A 21,533-nucleotide genomic window follows, 5' to 3' on the forward strand; every position below is an offset into this window, starting at 1 on the left:
TTGCCATGTTATATTCCTACCTAAAGCAATCCCCTCCAAACAGTTATTTTCTTAAATTTGAGATAATCACTGGAGGGAAAATAATACTGTAAATAAAACTACTGCAAATGACATAACTTTAAAAAAGGAAACTATAAGAAGATGAGGAAACTATTTAGAAGGGAACTAAAAGGAGCAGTTACAAGGGTTAAAAGTCTATATAAGACACGGAAGACTGTTTAAAAACATTTATTTATTTATGGGTTTTTATATACCGATAATCGTTTGGAACATCTAATCGGTTTATAGCGAAACAGCAAATTCAGCAACAGGCTTTACAAATAACCTAATGAACAACAAATTCATAAACAATCTATAGCAAGGTAGAGAAAGTGACTAATATGAGAGATTATGTATTACTATGCATAACAATGTTTAGAAGGAAGTCGATATATGACAAACTATGTACATACATATACATTTAGCTTGGTAAATGAGTAATTAAACTCTCTTAAAGGAATATTTACTCAGATGTAGAATATCATTATGTATAAAAGTTGAATACATACAAGGCGTGGCTGAGAGAGTGACAAACGGAAACAGCATTGGCGGAAGGGGGAGCAGGGGACCAGCGAAAGGATGTAAGGTAGTTAACGAAGGGGGGGGGGGGAAGTAGAGGGTAAAGGAAGGGGAAGGATGGCTCAAGTGTTGGAATGCCAGATAAAATGTATTCCACAAACTAGAAAAGGTCAAGAGAGGAACAAGTGTCTGCCATGCTGGTGCTGTGAAAGAAGCCATCAGAGCCTAAAAGGCATTTTTTTAAAAAAATGGAAAGATCTAATGAGGAAAATAGGAAGCCACGTAAGCACAGCCAAATTAATATAAAACACTAACAAAGCAGGTTAAGAGAGAATTTTGGGATATACTTGCCAGAAGAGGCAAAAGCCAACAATAAAACCTTTGTCAAAACAAGAAACCTGAGAGGCAGTCAGCTGAAAGGGGAAGCGAGGAAGGGACATTCAGGGAAGAAAAGGTCAGAGCAAACATAATAATTATTTGCTTTGGTTTCTATGGAGGATGATGTTGGGGAGATACCCGTGCCTCAACTATTCTTTGTAGGTAATGTTTCAGAGGAATCAAATTAGTATGAATCTGCAAGTGCTAAAGCAAACGGACAAACTAAGTGCCAGATATACTAAGGCTTTTTCACTGCTCTGTGTCTGTGTGTAAAAAGCAAAGCAGCTGATTTTTAAAAGCATTCTGCATGCTTAAAATTGGGTTTTACACATGTAAATGCACTTTACAAAATTGCTACAGTATATGCAATTGAATTGTTCATAGGATTTACTCAGTAAGTGTACTTTACATGGGTAAATGGCTTTTGAAAATTGCTACAATAGTAGTTACATTTGCATGTGTAAATATTTGAAAATTACCTCCTTAATAAATAAGGCCCTAAAATAGTAGCAAATCACCAGGACCTAATGACAAACTCTAATATGAAAGGTCAGACTTGAGGGCTGGAAGGCAGCAAATGTAAAATCAATTTCCAAAAAAAGACACCAGGGTTGACCCAAGTACCTACAGACTGGTGAGCACGATGTTAGTGCCTGGTAAAATGGTGGAAGCTACTGTTAAAAATAAAATTACCCGTTATATGAATCGATATGACATAGTGGGGAACACCCAACATGAATTTAGCAAAGGGAGGGTGTGCCTTACTAACCTATTAGAATTCTTTGAAGATCTGAATATGTGGATAAAGGTGAGCTGATTAATATAGTGTGCTTGGATTTTCAGAAGGCATTTGATAAAGCTCCTCATGAGAGACTTCCTTGTATAATGCAAAAAGCAAATAGAGCAGAAAACTAAAAGGTCAAGGAGGAGATGTCTTATTGTGGATTGGTAACTGGTTAAAAAATAGGAAACAAAGAGTAGACTAAACAGTCAATTTTCCCAATGGAGAAAGGTAAATAGTGGAGTGCCTCAGAAATCAATACTGGGACCAGTATTAACTTATTCATTAATCTGGAAAACAGAGCAATGAGTACCGTGATCAAATTTGCAGATGGCAAAAATATTTAAAGTACTTAAAACACAAGCGGACTGTCAGGAATTGAAGAAAGACCTTTCTAGACTGGGGAACTGGGCATCTAAATGGCAGAGGAAATTTAATGTGGACACGTGCAAAGTAATGCACATGCAGGCCGATACAGTAAGGATGCGGTAGAAAAAGTGCGGCAGTGCCGGGCGCCCGCTCATTTGCCGCACACACAGTCCAGATCACATACCGCTCGATTCAGTATTTAAATGGCATGCAAATGCAAGCCGCGTCCAAGAAGCGCAATCCAGTTTACTGTATAGGCGCTTATACCAGCGCCTATACAGTATCCTGGGTGCGCTGGAACATATTTCAAATGTCATTTCAAATGACGTTTGAAATGACAGGTACCAGGAAGTGGATGGCTCTCCTACAGACCTCGCTGCCTTGAGCGCCCGGCGCCAGCAAGCCCCAGCAGCCGGCGATCGGAGGCAGGGAGCACAACAAAGCACCCTCCTTCAGACGGGCAAGAGACGAAATTTAACAGTCCCAAACCAAACCAATCATCAGGCAAGCCCCAGCAGAGAGAGACGAAATTTCACAGTTCCAAACCAAACCAATCCAAGCCCTAGGCAAGCCCCAGCAGAGAGAGATGAAATTTCACAGTCCCAAACTAAACCAACCCAATCCAAGCCCCAGCAGAGAGAGACGAAATTTCACAGTCCCAAACCAAACCAACCCAATCCAAGCCCCAGCAGAGAGAGACGAAATTTCACAGTCCCAAACCAAACCAACCCAATCCAAGCCCCAGCAGAGAGAGACGAAATTTCACAGTCCCAGGCAAACTTTCCCCCAGCCCCCGCTCATCTGCCCTGGCCGCGGCCACGCAAGCCCTCAGCAGCAGCAGTAGAAGGGCATCGAGAAGAGAGCGGCTTCAGCAGCCCGGGGCAGATTGGGCGCTCCCCATGCGAGGCGGCTTCCAGCAGCCCTGCCGGCGAAGGTGAATACATGCACGCCTGTATGTCCAATATGGGCGCTCAAGGCAGAGTAGGTGCATGCACATACGCCGTGACCTGAGTGCCCGGCTGGATGTCGGAGGTCCCGGCGTGCGCGTATTCACCTTTGCCGGCAGGGCTGCTGGAAGCCGCCTCGCATGGGGAGCGCCTGATCCGCTGAAGCCGCTCTCTCGCCACCCTTCTACTCCTGCTGCTGGGGGCTTGCGTGGCCGCGGCCAGGGCAGGTGAGCAGGGGCTGGGGGAAAGTTTGCCCGGGACTGAAGTTTTGTCTCTCTCTGCTGGGGCTTGGATTGGTTTGGTTTGGGACTGTGAAATTTCGTCTCTCTCTGCTGGGGCTTGCCTGACACTTAGATTGGGTTGGTTTGGGACTGTGAAATTTTGTCTCTCTCTGCTGGGGCTTGCCTGATGCTTGGATTGGGTTGGTTTGGTTTGGGGCTGGGCGGCTAAATTCACCACACTAACGCCAGGTAGGCGGTAAATTAGCAGGTAAAAAACACGGCAAGATAGCAGGTTAAAAAGGAAATAGCCGGGGCGCACATTATTGTATGGGAGGGAATAGCTAATCTGATCGTTTACATACATATTCATGCCGCGGGCAGAAAGGGATACGCGTCGAGTAAAAGAAGCGGTAAGGATCGGTAAAAACAGATAGTGAATCGCGGGTTAGACTTACGTGGCCAAATTATGTACACAGCGGGTTAGAAACGGGGTAACTGTGGCCGCGCTTTACTGTATCGGCCTGATAGGGAGAAATAATCTTAACTACAGGTACTCAATGCTCAGTTTCATATTAGGAGTAGCCACCCAGGGAAAGGAATTTGGAGTCATTGTGGATAATATGCTGAAATCCTCAGTTTGATGTATGGTGGTAGTCAAAAAAGCAAATAGAATGTTAGGAATTATTTGGACAGGAATGAGGAATAAAACTGTGATTATTATAATGCCTCTGGTCTATGAGTACTGTATGCAGTTCTGATTGTCCCATGTCAAGAAAGATATTGTGGGAGAGCGGTGACGTCACCCGCGGCGATGGACGCCTGAGATCTGTGCTCTCCCCTCCATCGACGGCAATCTCCTCCCATCGCGGGCCCAACCGGCTTAATAATTTAAAAAAAACTAGCGATTTCGGCTCGCCAGAGTCCGGAGATGTCCGCGGCCAAGAAAAAACCGGACCTCAACAGATTCTCTTTCGCGTCAGCGACCACAGCTGCGGCCCTTGCTCTGGCTGAAGGGGACAAAATGACGCCGGCCTCCGAATCCACCGAAGCCCCGGAGGTGCCCGGCGAGAACGGCGATCTGGAGGTCCCCACCAGGTCAGAATTTCGGACCTGGTTTCAGGAGCTCCGGGGCGATATGGCCCGATATCGGGAGGAACTGGGGGCTATGTTTACCGGCATACAGAGGGAGGTCCAGGAGCTAGGACGACTGGTGGACGAAGCAGAGTCTGGCTTGCAGGAGACACAGACTGAAATGGAGCGGGTCCAGGATGAGCAAGGGAAAATTAGAGATGCGCAGGAGGAGCTTCAGCGACATGTAGAGGACTTGGAGAACAGAGCAAGGAGGGTAAACCTCCGTTTTCGGGGTATACCTGAGGGAGATGAATTCAGAGACAGTACACAAGTGGTGCAAAGTATTTGCTCCCAACTCCTGGACCCGGAGGGCAAAGCGGAGCGGCCCAGGGAGGTAGTACTTGAGCGGGCTCATAGGACCTTTGGCACCCCACGTAACAATCTCCCAAAGGACATTGTGGCTTGTTTCCACAGTTTTCTGGTCAAGGAGCAAGTGGCCCAGGCAGCCAGATCACTGGGCACTATTATGTGGAAGGGCCACAAGATTGAGATCTTTCAGGACTTAGCCATCTCCACTATTAAGAAGCGCAGGGCCTTTCGGGATGTCATCTTTATCCTCCGGTCTCACAATATAAAGTATTGCTGGCTTTTTCCGTTTGGATTACAATTCACCATCAGCGGGGTGGTCTCCCGAGTGCATCAGGTTATGGAAGCCGAGGACATCCTTCGGGCTGCGGGGTTACCTGATCAGACACCGGAGGGGTCTGCGGTGATGCGCAGGGACGACAGCAAGCGCGGAGGCCAGAGACCCAGATGGCAGCGAGTCGACACGGGACGAGGGCGACTGAGCCGGAGATCGGGGGCAACCCGGCGCTGGAGGAAACCGGATGAGACTCTGGGGGCCTGTTTTTGACTTGATATTACCTGGGCCAGGGTCTCTTATCGTACCCTGGAAAAGGGGGTAGTGTCTGGGCAGTCTTTTCTGTGGCTGTACTGGTACCTGCTGCCGCCCAGGAGGAATGTTTATTCACTGTTGCATTGGATGTTCTCAGTTAAGCTGGTTATAGGATCTGTTTGAATTCTTGGATCATGTGGGGGAGATCTTAGCTTAAATGTTTTATAACAGGAGGGGGAAAATAGCAGATCCAGGGACGGTGGGAAACGTCAGCTCTCTCATGGGAAAGAACCACGAAGTGGAGAGTGGTTGTACGATGGGAAGGGAGAGGGGGAGGGTGGGAGGGGGGATTGAGGCGGTGCGGTTGGGCCTATACCTCAACTATTGTTTCTACACTCTGGGTTTACTGCTTATGCTTAGGATGTCATTCGGAAGTGGGGGGATTACTTTTAGCGGGATGTTGCAGTCACTGTTCTTATGGCTTCAGGGATTTTAAATATTGTCTCACTGAATGTAAAGGGCCTCAACACTTATCATAAACGTCAGATTTTCATAAAGGACATGACCTCCGCAAAGGCGGATATTATCTTTAGCCAGGAAACTCATATTCGGAAACGCCACGAGAGGTTACTTTCCACTAAAGGGTTTCCGCAGGTTTTCCACGCGGCTGCCACAGTGCACCACAAATACACAGGGGTGGGTATATTCTTTGCTAACTCCCTGGTCGCTGATATTCTTTCGGTGGTCCGAGACACGGAGGGACGATATATTCTTCTGAAAGCTAGAATCAATGAAACACTGTTTACTCTCCTGAACGTTTATGCTCCAAATACGGATCAATCCTCATTTTTTCACAAACTGTCCACAGTTCTCAGTGAATGGGCAGAAGGGCACTTAATTGTGGGCGGAGATTTTAATTCCACACGCTACCCCTACCTAGACAACACTGGGGGTGGGGGAGTAGGGGGCAGAAATACTAGGCAAGCTCTAAAAAATCTCATAGCGGATAGGGGTCTCGTAGATGTATGGAGATTACGCAACCCCACGACCCGTAATTACACATTCTTTTCCGCCCCGCATAAGTCCTACTCCCGGATTGACTATTTCCTTGTTGATAAGGATCTTGTGGGGTCCACCAGGGACGCGGACATAGGAATTATCTCGTGGTCGGACCATGCACCTATTTGGATCCGGCTTTCCTTGGGCAGCCCCCAACCGGGTGTAAAATTCTGGAGGCTGAACGACAGACTGTTGGATGATAAGCCCTTTGTGGAAACCGTGAAGGTCGAGATAGCTCAATATTTAGAGGATAACGATAATGGGGAAGTTACCCCGGTGGTGTTGTGGGACAGCTTGAAAGCCTATGTGCGGGGTCTTTTTATTGCCAGGGCCTCATATGTAAAAAAGGAGAGGGCTAGGGAACGCCTTTTGCTAATGGACAAGATATCCAGGTTAGAGTTGCGGCATAAACGAACTCTTGATCCTCACATTCTAGGGAAACTTACGGAGTCCAGGAGGGCGCTCCAAGCTATGGATGTAGACACGATAGCGTTTCAACTGCAGAGGTTGCGGCAGCGCTATTTTGAGTGGGGAAATAAAGCGGGGAGGCAATTGGCCAGGAAACTAAAGGAGCACGCATCACAATCACAAATCATCAAGATTAAGGGTCCTCAGGGCCAATTTGTGTATTCCCCGAAGGAAATTGGGAACTGTTTTAATCAGTTTTATTGCACATTATATGATGCGGATCGGCAGTGCACTCCTGAGGAGATTGCTCAGTTCCTTCGGGGTATATCACTCCCTGTTCTATCGGAAGTCCACAGACGCCAACTTAATGAGGAGCTTAGGGAAAGGGAGGTGTCCTTGATCATTAAAGACCTTAAATTGGGGAAAGCTCCTGGACTGGACGGTTTTACCGGGAAATTTTATAAGACCTTCAGTTCGGAATTATTATCTCCGTTAGTGTCCATGTACAACGCACTACGCTCTGAGGGGAGCATCTCTACAGTATCCAATACGGCGGGAATTACAATCCTGGCTAAGCCGGGCAGGGATCACACGCTTTGTGGCTCCTACCGCCCCATCTCGCTGACTAACATCGATTTGAAAATCCTAGCGAGAGCGCTGGCTATCCGGCTTGGGAGGGTAGTGCCCGGGTTGGTGCATAGTGATCAGTCAGGGTTTATCCCAAGGTGCTTGGCGTCGGATAATGTGCGTAGAGTCATAGAATTGATGTGGTGGGCCCAAACTAAAGGTATACCAGCTGAATTGTTAACCATCGACGCGGAAAAGGCGTTCGATCGGGTACACTGGCCTTATTTATTTCAAGTCCTAGAGGTTATGGGATTGGGGGAATCCTTTATCACTTGGATTAACAAACTGTATGACCATCCCCAAGCCAGAATTAAAATTAATGGGGCATACTCGGAACCCTTTGGGGTAAAGCGGGGCACGCGCCAAGGCTGCCCTTTATCGCCCTTATTGTTTGCTCTCTCTTTGGAGCCCCTTGCGGAGAGAATTCGTTGTCATCCAGATATCCATGGTATACAGATTAATGATGTATCCTATAAGATCACGCTTTTTGCTGACGACTTATTATTTACTGTTTCCCAGCCGGCGGCGTCATTGCCTTTGTTGTTGGAGGAGATGCGGCAATTTGGCAGGTTGTCTGGATTTAAAATTAATGCAGACAAATCTGAACTGCTAAATGTCTCTCTTCCGGCAGATCAATATGCCATGGTGGGCAGTAAATTGCCCTTCCGCCTCGCTAAGACCTCCATTAAATATCTGGGAGTCAAAATTGGAACTCACCTGGCAGATCTATACAGTTTAAATTACGACCTCCTGCTCTCCTGCATCCAACAAGATCTAGCCCGGTGGGATAGGTCAGACCTTACGTGGTTTGGCAGGGTGGCAGCAGTGAAGATGAATATTTTACCACGATTTTGCTATATGTTTCAAACCTTACCTGTAGCGATCCCTGAAGGGGCCATGAGAATCTGGCAGAGGAAACTCTTTCAGTTTATCTGGAAGAGGAAGCCTCCTAGGGTATCTCGACATATCTTATACAAGGACAAGTCGCGCGGAGGCCTTAACATTCCAAACCTCCACTGGTATTACTCAGCCTTCATGCTTGGTGTGGTCATCAGTTGGCACTCCAAGCACAGCGCTAAGCCTTGGGTGGTCATTGAACAGGCGGGTTCAGAGCCTAATTTCGCTCGCCTCTAGGGTGTGGTGTAGTGATATGGGGAAGGGCGTGCCTAATTCCCTTACCCCATTCACCCAAGCCGTATTGCGTCATTGGGTCAAATGGAGGGGGCGGCTGGTGGGGGACAAGAGTATCTACCATCTGACTACCTTTTTGATGCACCCACGTTTCCTTCCCGGCCAGGACTCCACATTTATCCGGAGGTGGAAGCAATTGGGGACCACTACTGCGGGACAATTTTTTCAGGGCTCCCAGTTGATTCCGGCCGTAGACCTGCAAGCTGCCCATGTACTGACACCCATGGATATGTATGCCTATCGGCAAATTATCCATTTTTTCCGTTCAGAAGGGGCTCCTGCAGCATTGCTTAAGGGCAAGTCTCTGTTTGAATCATTTTGTGCACAGACTGGGCCAATAGCTAAGCCTATATCTCGCCTATATATGCTTATTAATAGTGGCCCTAGATTTAAGATGAGCTACCAGTTAAGTTGGGAGGGTGATCTCGGGCACACCCTATCAGACTCGGAATGGGATCAATGTCACATGGTTATGGGACGGGGCTCTATTTCTGCCAACATCAAGGAGAATGGTTACAAATTAATTTATAGATGGTACATGGCTCCTGAAAGACTACACCGCATGCGCTTACAATCGAGTGATAGATGCTGGCGTCGGTGTGGGGAGACAGGCACATTCTATCATATGTGGTGGCTATGCAAGGAGGTCCAAGGTTTATGGGCTGGAGTGACCCGGTACACATCTAAGATCCTGGGGGTGGACATGCCGCTTGATCCTAAGGGCTGTTTATTAGGCTTGGTCGGGGGAGTTGGGAGTGAGAAACAGAGGAGGTTGGCCTTGCAAATTTTTGTGGCTACCCGGTGCGAAATTGCGTACAGGTGGAAGGCTGATAAGGCGCCAAATTTTGCACATGTCCTGGCTCGCTTAGACAGAGTTTATCAGTTGGAATATCTTACGGCTGTGCACCATGATCGGGTCAATACATTTTCTGCTATATGGGATCCCTACCGAGTGTGGAAGAATACACAGTGATGAACCTTTACTGCACCTAGTTGAGTTAGTATGATTCGGGAAGAGGGGGGGGGGGGGGGTATGGGAGGGGGGTGGGGTATTAAGGGAGAAAAAGGCTCCTCTTTCGGCAGCTTGCTATGCCTCATTGATGACAGGACAATTGGTATTGCCAATACAGTTTCTTTGTGCCTCGGGATGTACATGGGTCCTAACCGTCAGGGTATGGGGCCTGTTATTTTATTTTACTACTGTACATAGGGCACTATACGGAATGTACATGTTCCTGTTTGTTTTCTATATGCAAGTTTGTTATGCCTTTTGTTCTGTAAGAGCATAAATAAACAATTTAAAAAAAAAAAAAAAGAAAGATATTGTGGAACTTGAAAAGGTAAAGAGAAGGGCAACAAAAATGATAAAGGAGATAGAACAGCTACATTATGATTAGGGTTTGGAGAAGAGGTAACAGAGTGGAGTGGAACAGATAACTAAAAGAATAGTATTAGTCTAGTTTTAGGACTAAGGGACATGCCATAAACTAGCAGGTAGCAGATTTAAAAACAAACTGGAGAAAGTATTTTTTCACTCAATCACAATTAAGCTGTGGAATTTGTTACTGGAAGATGTCATCAAGGCATCTAGCACAGCTGGGTTTAAAAGAGGTTTGGACAAGCTCCTTGAGAAAAAGCCCATAACCAATTATTAGCCTGGCAGACTCGGAGAAATCTCTCTCTTATTCCTGGAATTGGATCTACTCATTGGGTTCTGCTGTGTACTTCCTAATGATCCAGACTGGCTATTTTTGCAGAAAGGATGCTGAGCTTGGACGACCTTTTGTCTGACCCAAGATGGCAAATCTCTTGCTCTCATCTGTGTGCTAGTGTGGGAGAAAAAGGGGTTTTCAATATTAGACAGATTTTATGTTTTGTACATTTTGCTCGTGGTCTCTAGAACAAAGATCCTGAGATGCTGCTGGGTCCTACAAGGCTGCATAGACTGGAAGCAACTAACCTTGGGCTGCCATTTGTACTCCTGATACTCCTGTCAACACACCTGGTATAGATTCAGGAGGCAAAACAAGATGACTGCAGGCTTCTCTCTTTACTCAGAGCATCCCTCCCCATTGCTTCTTTTTCTGGGTGCATCCTTTGTCATCTCTCTGCCCTTTTTTTACTCATTTCGATTTCTTTGACATCTCACCTTCTTGAACATCAAGGCAAGTTGCAATTTATTTGCAATTATTAATCGCCTTACCTTAGCATACAACTCAAGATGATTTGCAGGACAAAGTAATAATTTCAAACAATATTAAAGATGAAGGAGAGGGATGCTGGCCTGGTGGCTCGGTAAGTGCTCTGTGCTGCTGTGTGAAATATCAGAATTTGATTCCCTGGCCAGGATTCTACTCCCTAGGTCAGTTGGGGCTGGGAATGCTATGGAAACTGTGCTCACGGCCCTTGGGGAAGGAGTCCCAGTCATTCCACAACAGTGATATACAGTGGCTGGATTTAGGGCCCAAAACTGCAGGATTCCAAAAGGAGCCCCAAGATGTGGCCCTGGGCCAAAGACCAGCACTGCAAAGACTGGGCTAAGTGAGTAGGGAGGGAATACAAAGTAGGGAAAAAAATTCTTGAGCGGATGCAAACGAAAGCTCATGGTGCCAGATTTCGGCCCTGGTTCCGATTATGCTGGAAGCCAAAAGGAGCAGGAGGGAAGCTACCAAGCCAGAAAGGTAAGAAGGGAAAGCATGCAGAGGCATGGCTTCGGAGATGCTTTCCAACATAAATTTGTACAAGGAGTGTGGGAGTGTGTGTCAGGCAAGGGAGAGAGTGTATGAGGGATGAATGTGTGCGTGGGTATGTGAATATGTGTTTGGTGAGCATGAGGGCATAGGAATGTGCGGGATGTAAGTGTGAATGGTGTGGGAATGTGTATGAAAGTAGCAGATTAGCGGTGTAAAATGTGACCCTGGTGTGTGTGGCAGGTGAGTGGGGGTATGAATGTCTGTGCATGAGGACGTGTGACTATGGTGCATGAGTTGTGGGCTTGTGCAGCAGTGGTGGATGTGGGAGACGTGTGTGCGTGCACGTGTGTGCGTGTGACCATGGAAGAATCTTTTTGTGTCATGATTTGTCAGTTACTTTGGTCATTTTCCCTATCTGTCTCACTCTGTGACAAAGCAGGTCTTTTGGAATGGTGTGCTGGTTGGCCTAACAGTTCTTACAGCTTCTGAAAGCACTGGGGATTTTTTTGGAGGCTTAGTTCTCTGAAAATGTAAAACAACCACTGTTGCTGGTTTTCAGACTCTTCCAAGATATTCACATTTCCTGTCTGTATGCCAAATCTGGTGAATTTCCATCCCTTTCTTGGAGAGTTGTGCCTACAGAGAGACATCAATCCTTCTTACGTAATTTTTTCAAACATTCGGCACAATACATTACCTGTGTGAAATTAAAAAATAATAATTCAGAAAGAGTTAGAGAGAAGGGGATATAAAGTGAAAAATAAAAGTAAAGCTTATGTAATGCTTAAATAAAGATTATTGATCTGAAGGTTCTTGAGATCATATAATTAGTATAAACAATGGACAGGAGGCGCTTTGTAATCTATAACTAGCTGCAGCATGCTTACCAGAGGAATGACATCCAGAAGGAAAACCAGGAGGGTGCACAGTTCTGAAACCGTAGGAGGCGTACTCGCATGGGTCACTGTCGCGGGTTTAGTCTCTGTGTATTTTCTAGGATTTCAGGATGAAAAAAAAAAAAATGTATCCACATTTGAATATTTCTTCAATATTAACACTTTCAATTTGCTTTCCTTTCACCTGAACCTTTTGTTCCTTTATTATTTTTTCTCATACCTAAGTATTAATTTAAGAGAGTACAGTATATCTCATGTATGGATATTCCATTAGTCATATAAATGGAATTTCCAATCCACGATCCAGATAGTGTATATTATTTGAATCATGTAACTGAAAATTTATTGGCACCTACTAGTTAATTTATAAACCAAACCAAACTTATTTATGTGCCTATCTGTAAACCGTTGTGATGGTATACCACTAAATGACAGTATAGAAAAGTTTTTAAATAAATACATTTCTAACTTGCTCTGTATTAAGTTCTGAAACCACAAAAATTGGATTTGAAGGATGTAAGAAAGGAATGCCAATTCAACCGAATGATGCCAGAGACTGACAGGCAGTCAAGAAACAGAGTGTCAGGATACAGAAAAGGAATTCTCTGTGCAGGCCATTGGTGCTGCTCCAAGGAACATCCTATAAACAGGAAGCTGCAGCCAGAGCCACCATTGCAGCTGGTGCACCGGTAATAAAATAAGGCTCAGGGACAAAAATAAGAACATTAAAAATAATCTAGTCTTATGTCACTCTAGAACTGCATAAAAGTATCTTAGTCAAAACTAGGTCTCCATGGTCTAATATGGGTTTCATCTGTCCCTATGGCATTTCATATTACAGTGGATTTTCAATAGGGCACTCAAGTCTGTCAACACAGATAGACCTAGCAAGGTGCTGTGTCATACCATAACAATTTCCACACTTACTGGGCCCAATAATGAAAGTGCGTGTAGCACTAGATAACCGGATAAATAGGACTTATCCGGCTATCTAGCAGCTGTTGAATATCCATTTATGTTCAGCGGCTGCTAGATAGCCAGATAAGTCACTTATCTGGCTACCTGAACTAGAAAATATTTGGGCGGGCTGTAGAGAGATCAGGGCGACGCAACTTATCCTGTTAACTGGATAAGTTATTCAGATAAATCTACTCTTTGGTGGTATAACCTAACTTATCCAGCTAAGTAGAGGCTTGTATGGAGATATTCAGTGGCATAGCCATGCTGAATATGCCTTGTAACTTAGCTGGATAAGTGATATCTGGCTAAGATACATACCTCTGAATAACTTTCAAAACTAGGCCCATTCTGCATATGGCCCACCATTGTGTCTTACAGACCAGGACATTTTATCTCACTTGCCAATAGCCAGAAAAATATTTGGCGCACCTTGAAAACCTTGTTATTAGGGCCAAACAAATCCAATCTAATTGGCACAAGAATCATTTCTGGCTGCATAAAGCATTCTTCATAAGCAGTATTTCACCAAATTGTCAAGTTCTATTTTTTTTCAAATACATCATAAATCAGAATTACATTGCATCTTCTCCTATCTCTCTATAGAGGAATACAACATTAAAACAAAAAATTTAAAAAATCACAAAGTCAACAGAACAGTACTGAAACAATGTGCGATTCCTACAAAGATTTTTACATATAAGCACCCACCCTTCCACCTCTCCACATTTTAGAAGGGAACGAGGGAAGCTAATGCATAATATGACCCATGAGCATTCACAAGAGAGAACAGCATGTAAAAAACAAAAAAATAAAGAGAGCTAATAGCGTAGTGCCCACACATTTCAACACCTGGATGTTCAATCATCAAAAGGACATAATAACCGCAGGGAATCCATCAAAGGTTGAGAGAATGGGTACTATACATCTTTAACAAGGATTTTCTTCTTCCTGGAAAAAAGTCAATATTGGGAGCCATATTCCAATTGAAATAGTTCAATCATAAGAGTCACATATCCACAATTGGAGGTGTGGCTTTGAGCCACTGTAGCAGAATACACTTCTTAGCAATCAAATCTTAGAGACAAAAAGAACATTATCCACATTAACACTGTCATCCCCAACATCATTATTAAGAATACAGAAAGAACAAGACCAACAAATGTAAGTCTGCAGAATATGGCCAAGTTGGCCCATATCGATTCCCAAAACGCCTGGATGGGTTCGCAGTACCATAAACAATGTATCAAAGAGGCTTGTGCATTGCCACATTTAATACATTTATCCTCTGCTATTAGCCCCGCTTTATAAGCCCGCATAGGTGAACACACTGTTCTATGGAAAATTCTACTTTGCAACTCTCGGAGAGCCACATTTGTGGACACTTTGAGAATGGATGTGTAGCAATCACACAACATAAGCACATCACGGTCTTCAATATCCTTCTGCCAATTTGTCACAAGCATTTCATATATTGAATATGAAGTTATATTTTGTAGAAAACCAGATATGACAGGGACTCCTGCTTATTGAAAAACAATTTCAGCAATGGAGAGTAAGAAGAGCGTGCCAACTCCCCAGCCTCTGCAGACATGAGCTCATGAAAAGAGGCCCTAATTTGTCCATATAATAAGAAATGACCTACTTGAAATCCCAATTCATTTCTGCACTCTTCGAATGAGTATAATTTCCCCGAGTCTGGGTTGACAAATTCCCGTAGGGTCCACTCAGGGAACACCCGCAGGCTCTGTGTGCCAACTAAGGCCAAGGAGGGGAACCTAGATTCACTCACAAGGCCAATTGTAGGGAAACATGAAGGGGCAGGGCCATGAGTTTCCGAAGTGATACCCAAGTCCACCGAGCCATCCAATTAGCTTAGAGGAAACTGGAGAACTCCGCAAATCCACCGGTTTAGCATGCAGCACAGCAGACAGATGCAAGGGGACACAGATGCTGAAAGCAGTCGATAATCCATACAATTGGATGTAGCTTTTAACCAATCACCTAAAAACACAATTGAGCCACCCAATTATACAACCTAAAATCTGGAATTCCTACACCCGCTTGCACCTTTGGGGATGTAAGTGTAGCATAAAATAGGCGTGCCTTTTTCCCACGCCAAATGAACGCCCCAGAATATTTCTTATAGTATGGTATTCTTTAACACATAGGTAACATGAGTAAAAGATAACAGTTTAGGAGCAATAATCATTTTGATGACAGCACACATCCCTGGAATGAAAGGGGAAGTGCCTGCCAGCTCACCAATTTTTGGTACAGCTTCTCTAGAGCCAGCGGGATGTTAAGAGAGTACCACAAGTCCAGGTTTCTGTGTATTTGAATACCTAAGTACTTAATAGTGTCCCCGGCCCATTTGACTGGAAAATTTCCCCAGCTATGCTGTAAATCACCTGAAATGCTTTCGTTTTCCAAAAGTAACTCGAATTCGAAAAATAAACTGAAATGTGGAGAAAATTTGAAGCGCTACCGGAAGCACAACCTTAGCACTGGACAATAAGAGGATATCATCCGCAAACAGCAGAGGTTTTATTTGATACGAGCCCAAAGAAATCCCAGTGACTTCCACCGCCTGACACAGTTTAAGAATAAGGGGTTCGACAGTCAAAATAAACAATAACGGGGAAAAACAGCACCCCGCCTAATACCCTTCTGCAGAGAAAAGGACTCAGACAATTGGCCATTTACTAAAATTCTGGCCGAGGGGGTTAGTGTACAGAAGAGTTATATATTGATAGATGCGCCCCTCAAATCCAAATTTCCGCAACACTGTTAGCAAGAAAGGCCAGGCCACCCTATCAAAGGTCTTTTCAGCATCACAGCTTACTAATAAGGGGACTAACAGTTTTATACTTGCAGGTTTCTAAAGCAGCATGTACCTTATGCATATTGACTGTCGAACGCCGGCAAGAAACAAAGCACACTGATATGGGGACACCAACTTGGGCATCAAATACTTCAAAAGATTAGCCAGAATTTTAGTATAAATCTTTATATTTAAATTAAGAAGTAGTATAGGGTAGTAGGACAATGGCACTTGTTCATCTTGACCCGGTTTTGGAAGGACCTCAATGGTAGCTTCCTTCATTGCCTGCAACATTTTACCTGCCACAGACATAGCTTCATATATCTGTTACAAAAAGAATAAAGGCAGTTCAGCAATTAATATTTTATAGAAAGCGGCAACCAGACCATCAGGCCCCAGGGCTTTCAGAGAATGTAAAGATTATATAGCTTCCCTAATTTCTCCCTCATCTACTAGGTAATTTAGCTTCAATAGGTTTTCCTCCGTAAAGCCGGGAAACTGTAAGCCATCTAAAAATGTAGATATTTCTTCAGAAGCCATGGGCTCGGCCTTATAGATCTGCTAATAAAAGTTGTGAAACACTTGCACTGTGTCCACAGTAGCAGTAACCACTGTACCCCTTTTGGTTTTAATGGAGGGAATAAATTTGGGAGGGTCTGACCTTTCAATAAGTTGGCCAACTGACATCCTGATTTGTTTCCTAATTGAAATTTTATTTAGCTATTTTATATACCATTGATCCAAATAAAGATCACAATGGTTTACAACATGACATACATATTATACATCAACAGGTACATTGACTTAATGAGGTCAAACAGCACACAATTTAAAAACTGACACATACTAGGGATAAGGTATTTAGTTCAGGAGATAGGTTCTTAATGACTTTGCCCTTGGGGGTGCATGCTCTGTTCAGGTGATTTTAAGTTAGGTTTTAGGAATTTTGAAATAACCAAGTTTTTAGGTCACGGTTGAATTTGTTTCTGGAGTCAGCCTTAGATACTCAGGTAGAGAGTTCCATAGCATTGGGCCTGCTATTGAGAACATACAGTCTCTTATTTTTGTTAGGTGAGAATTCTGTAATGATGTTTGGAGATCTTAAAGATCTGTGGCCTGTATGTTTGTAGAGCTACATCTACCAAACCAGAGTTATTAGAATGGATGGTGGCGTGTATTAATGTTAGGACTTTGTAGTTGATGCGGGATTGAACAGGTAGCCAATGAAGTGATATGTGATCAAATTTCCTTGAACCTGTTAAGAGTCTAGCTGCAGCATTTTGTAATAGCTGAAGATTTTTTTTTTAGAAGACAGTTGGGAACTCCGAGTAGAAGTGAATTACAGTAGTCTATTTGAGAAGAGGAGGGAGTCTGCTGCCCTGGCATGTAGGAGACACTTTAAAGCATTCTGCATTCCTTTATATTCCTCCACTAGAGCAACATCATGGTCATTAAGTAGCCTAGCTTTACAAGTGTGCAACTTTCCTTCTAGAGCTATGATTTCCATATTATGCTTCTTACCTTTATAACTTACATAGCTGATTATGTCGCCCCTTAGCACTGTCTTAGCAGTTTTCCAGAACAGTAGCAGAGTGTCTAAATGCTGTCCATTAAATTCAACAAAATCCTGCCACTTACGCTGTAGGTATGAGGGGAACTGAGGGTCGTTCATCAAATTAGCAAGCATTCTCCAACTATCCCTAACCCTAGGGTTTCCCATTTTAAAACTACCCAGGACCGGAGAGTGATTTGAGATAACCAAATCTTCTATAAAGACTTTAAGAAAACAAGGGAATAAAACATCCAGTATCAGCAAATAATCAATCAATTCCGGGTAGAGTGAGCCCATGCCATGTGGGTAAAACCTTTCGCCAGGGTGTAGTAAACCCAACAGAGGTCCAGCAGTGTCCGATTTTTACACAAAAACTGGGGACCTTTATCTTCACCCATAGGATGCCTGCTCAGAGGCGACTGCCTATCCAGATCCGGGTCGACTAAACAGTTAAGGTCACCTTCCAAGATCACAGGATATAATCCTAATTGAGAGATATGAGACATCAGGGAAGCAAAGAAGGTATGGTTATACTGATTAGGGGCATATACAGACACCAACATTTATTTTATTTATTTCAAATTTTTATATACCGGCATTCGAGACAGCAGTCACATCATGCTGGTTCACATAAAACAGGGGTGCATAGAAAACATAACTATAACAAAGGTGCTGAAAAGGCAGTTACATATAACAGGGTGATAAGAACTTGGATGAGAAGGACATCACCATAAAGCTCATTAATTTCCCAAAAACTATGTCATATCTCTCATCCAGGTCAACCACATTCTGAGTCATCTAGACAGACACCGATTTATGGATAAGAATAGCAACCCCATGGCTCTTAGTGTTTTTCCTATAGCAAAAAATACTTGGGCCTCCCATCTACACTGTAGCTTAATGGCTTTAGAGTTTAAATGAGTTTCCTTTACAAATACCACCTTTGATTGTAATTTATTTGACTCAAAACCTCCTCCCATTTAACCGGAGTCCCCAGACCTGCTACATTCCAGGTTACTAGATTAATAGCCATAGGAGCAAGCACAATTAGTGAATATATCAGGCAACCCTGACCAAACCTGTCAAGGAGACCCACTGTTCCTCTCAAAAAAGAAATGTTACCCACCATCTGAAGGCAAAAATAGTTGAGGCTCTTCCAAGCAGAAAGAAAAAAATATATATATCACAATGGAAAAAACGTAATAGAAATACACCATGTCCCCATCTCCTTTCCTCCTTCACCTCCGAATCCTTACAGCTAAGGACCATAGTGTTATCCCACCTCCACCCCCTCCTCTTTGGTACGCCACATAGCATGTCTCTGAAATAGAGACTGGAGGTCATGGCTGACACTGAAGTGCTCAGCCTCCTCTCGATAAGCAAAACGAATCACAATGGAAAAACAAGTAACACACTTAAAGCATTATAACACTACATTGTTTTGTGAGTTGAGAACAAGTCCGTGCACAACATCTGTGAGTTAACTAATCCCACATGAAGGTAAGAGGGGACACATGGAAGCTATAAAACCACTAGAACACCATTGCCTATGCAGAAGCATAAGCAAAACCAGTCCAGGTGTTAAACAGGAAACTGCCCGAACTCAGTGCTCATATTAACATAGCCATGGGGTCCACAAAGCAACCGCCAATAGTCTTCATGTGGTCAACTCGTGAACAAAATTAGCTGCCGCCTTCGCATCCTCAAACACCCAAGGACTTCCTTGGTGTCAGGGTAGGACAAAGAGAAATGAATACCCCTACGCACCAGATTGGTGCAGACTGGAGAGAATTCCTTTCGTAGATTAGAAACTCGCAGGGAGAAGTCATGAAGAATCAATATTTTTTTTTATTTTCAAATTGTAATTCCCTCTGCTTCCGATAGTGTTGCAGAATCTCTACTTTCATGGCGTAGTTCCAGATCTTAGCAATAACTATGCACAGTTTTTGATCTGCTGCTGGCTTAGGGCCCAGCCAATGCACTTGCTCAATCAGACCAACCAGGGTCGCTATTGCAAAGAAAACCGAAGATTTCAGCCACACTTCCAGCATGCACCCTGAGTCCTGGTCAGGGATACTCTCGGAGAAGTCCATGAATCGAAGATTGTTTCATCGGGCCTAATTTTCCAAATTGTCCTGTTTGTCATCCCGCATATGGGCCACTTTCTCCAGTGCTGCAACCTTCCATTCCAGCGCCCCAACGTCATCCTCCACTACTGTCATGCAGCCTTCCATGAGAACCATGCAGGGTCCAAATTCCACAATGGAGGAGCGCACCTCCACTATCTGTTTTGAGATTTGGGTAAGTCAGACATCAAGCGCTGCCACGACCGCGGCGGTTACCTTTTCTTCCATGGAAGCCTCTGCAGGGGCGGCTAGTGAATCGGACCCATCCACCTCCATCTTGGCATCCAGGGCCTTGATCTTGACCTTGTTTTTTTTCGCGGCTTTAGTTGCCATTAAATCCGTGAAAGTGGCAACAGAATCAACAGGAAAATTCAGGAGCAGAAATATTCCATGCCTTGACTCGTGAAGTGGTCGAGTTATGGCAGATAAAATGCAGATTTATCGAGGTGGTTGCTGGAGCTCGATCGCTTTACATCCTATCTAGCTCACCATATCATGTGCCCCCCCCCCCCCTTACATTGCATCTTAATAATGGAAAGACCAATGTACTGAAACCCTGAGCAAATACTTACAAAAAATAGTAGTGAATATAATGAACTACTGTATATTGTACATCCTTCACTACTTATTATATAGCAAAGCGACTCCACATTATTTCCCATGGCAAGGTGCACACACAACTTTGTTAAATCAAATAAGCCTTTGCTGGGTGTATACTCTTATGCCCAGAGCTCAGAATGGGGGACATTCTGTTCGGCTATAGGGCTAAAAAAAGAGGTTCAACCTAGCTGACTTAAAATAAAACAGAAGTGCTTATGTAGAAAAAGGACACCCAACACAAAAGAAACAAAAAGCAGTACTTGAAGGGCCCCTCTCCTGCTATCTTGGTGAGAGTGTTACACACAGCACTGCACCCACGATACAGAACAGACACCAGTGTGCATATGTGCATGCAGGGTAACATTGGACACCTGAAAATATGACGTCAGGCAAATAAGAGGAGCAGATGAAAGAGCTTCCTATAGTGACACAGATTACTACTGCTCCCCAGGGGTAAAACCGAAATACTATACCACACACACACACACACACACACAACAGGCCAAGTTAATGTTTGCGAACAAAACACTCCCACAAAATGTTATTTATATTTAGTGCCCCCAGGCTTTCTACCAGAAATCTCATAAATAGGTCTGTTGTCACATAATTTACAATCTGCTGCACAATCAACAAACCTGAAGCTCCCCCACTTCCTTATTCAATCATCTAAAGGAAGCTACAGATTGCCTGCCTTCAGTCTCCACTCTCTTCTTCCTGCCCCGGCCCCTCCCAATAAGTCTGCAGGGAATGGGAGAGAAGGGGGTGAGGCTGAGGCTGCAAAGGAGGCACTCTGCTTCCTAATGTGGACCTTCCAAATCCTTTTGTTCCTCCCTTCCCCCACAAGGGAACAGGATGGAAAGTGGGTGAGTTTGGAGTGGACAGAGAAAGCAGTCAGAATGCTTGATCCCTCAGAGATCTCTTAAATCAAATATGATTTAGATATATGATTCCTGGATGGAGTGATGAAACTTTTCGTAAGGGACATCTTTATACAAACGTTCTTGCTTCTGCATATGTAGCCAGCCATACACCTGCTACAAAGGCCTGAATGTGTTTTGGAAGTCTGCATCTGCTGCTGTTCTACAGTATACCGTAATTTAACATCCTGATGAGCTGCTGATGGTGAGGGCATTTTCAGCATACATAAGCTCATATACTTAGGACAAGGACTTTCTCAAGAAAATATAAAAAGGATGGTTGCACCATTTCAATTCAAAACAAAAAGTGACATTTCACAATTAAAAGTTTGTAACCTATATGCCCTCACTTGATAAATAGTTGATTTTTGTACTTGGTAATTATTTTTATTTAGGTTAAATATGGTTTACAAATAATGTGAATGGCTTTCAATAAAAAAAAGTTAACTGTGAAAATTGAATC

At 44.0% G+C, this 21,533-nt stretch overlaps 1 protein-coding gene across 8 annotated transcripts in view; it reads right to left on the reverse strand.

The window, feature by feature from the left end:
* Positions 1 to 21,533, reverse strand: part of DOP1B (DOP1 leucine zipper like protein B) — a 299,309-nt gene that overhangs the window by 133,726 nt on the left and 144,050 nt on the right. For all 8 annotated transcript variants that reach the window (XM_029603491.1, XM_029603487.1, XM_029603486.1 and 5 more), the window contains one exon: positions 12,086 to 12,191. In XM_029603491.1, coding sequence (XP_029459351.1) covers positions 12,086 to 12,191 — 106 coding nt within the window. The remainder of the gene's footprint in view (positions 1 to 12,085; positions 12,192 to 21,533) is intronic.

The sequence above is a fragment of the Rhinatrema bivittatum genome, chromosome 5 (genome assembly GCF_901001135.1).
Source record: "Rhinatrema bivittatum chromosome 5, aRhiBiv1.1, whole genome shotgun sequence".
NCBI classification, from domain to species: domain Eukaryota; kingdom Metazoa; phylum Chordata; class Amphibia; order Gymnophiona; family Rhinatrematidae; genus Rhinatrema; species Rhinatrema bivittatum.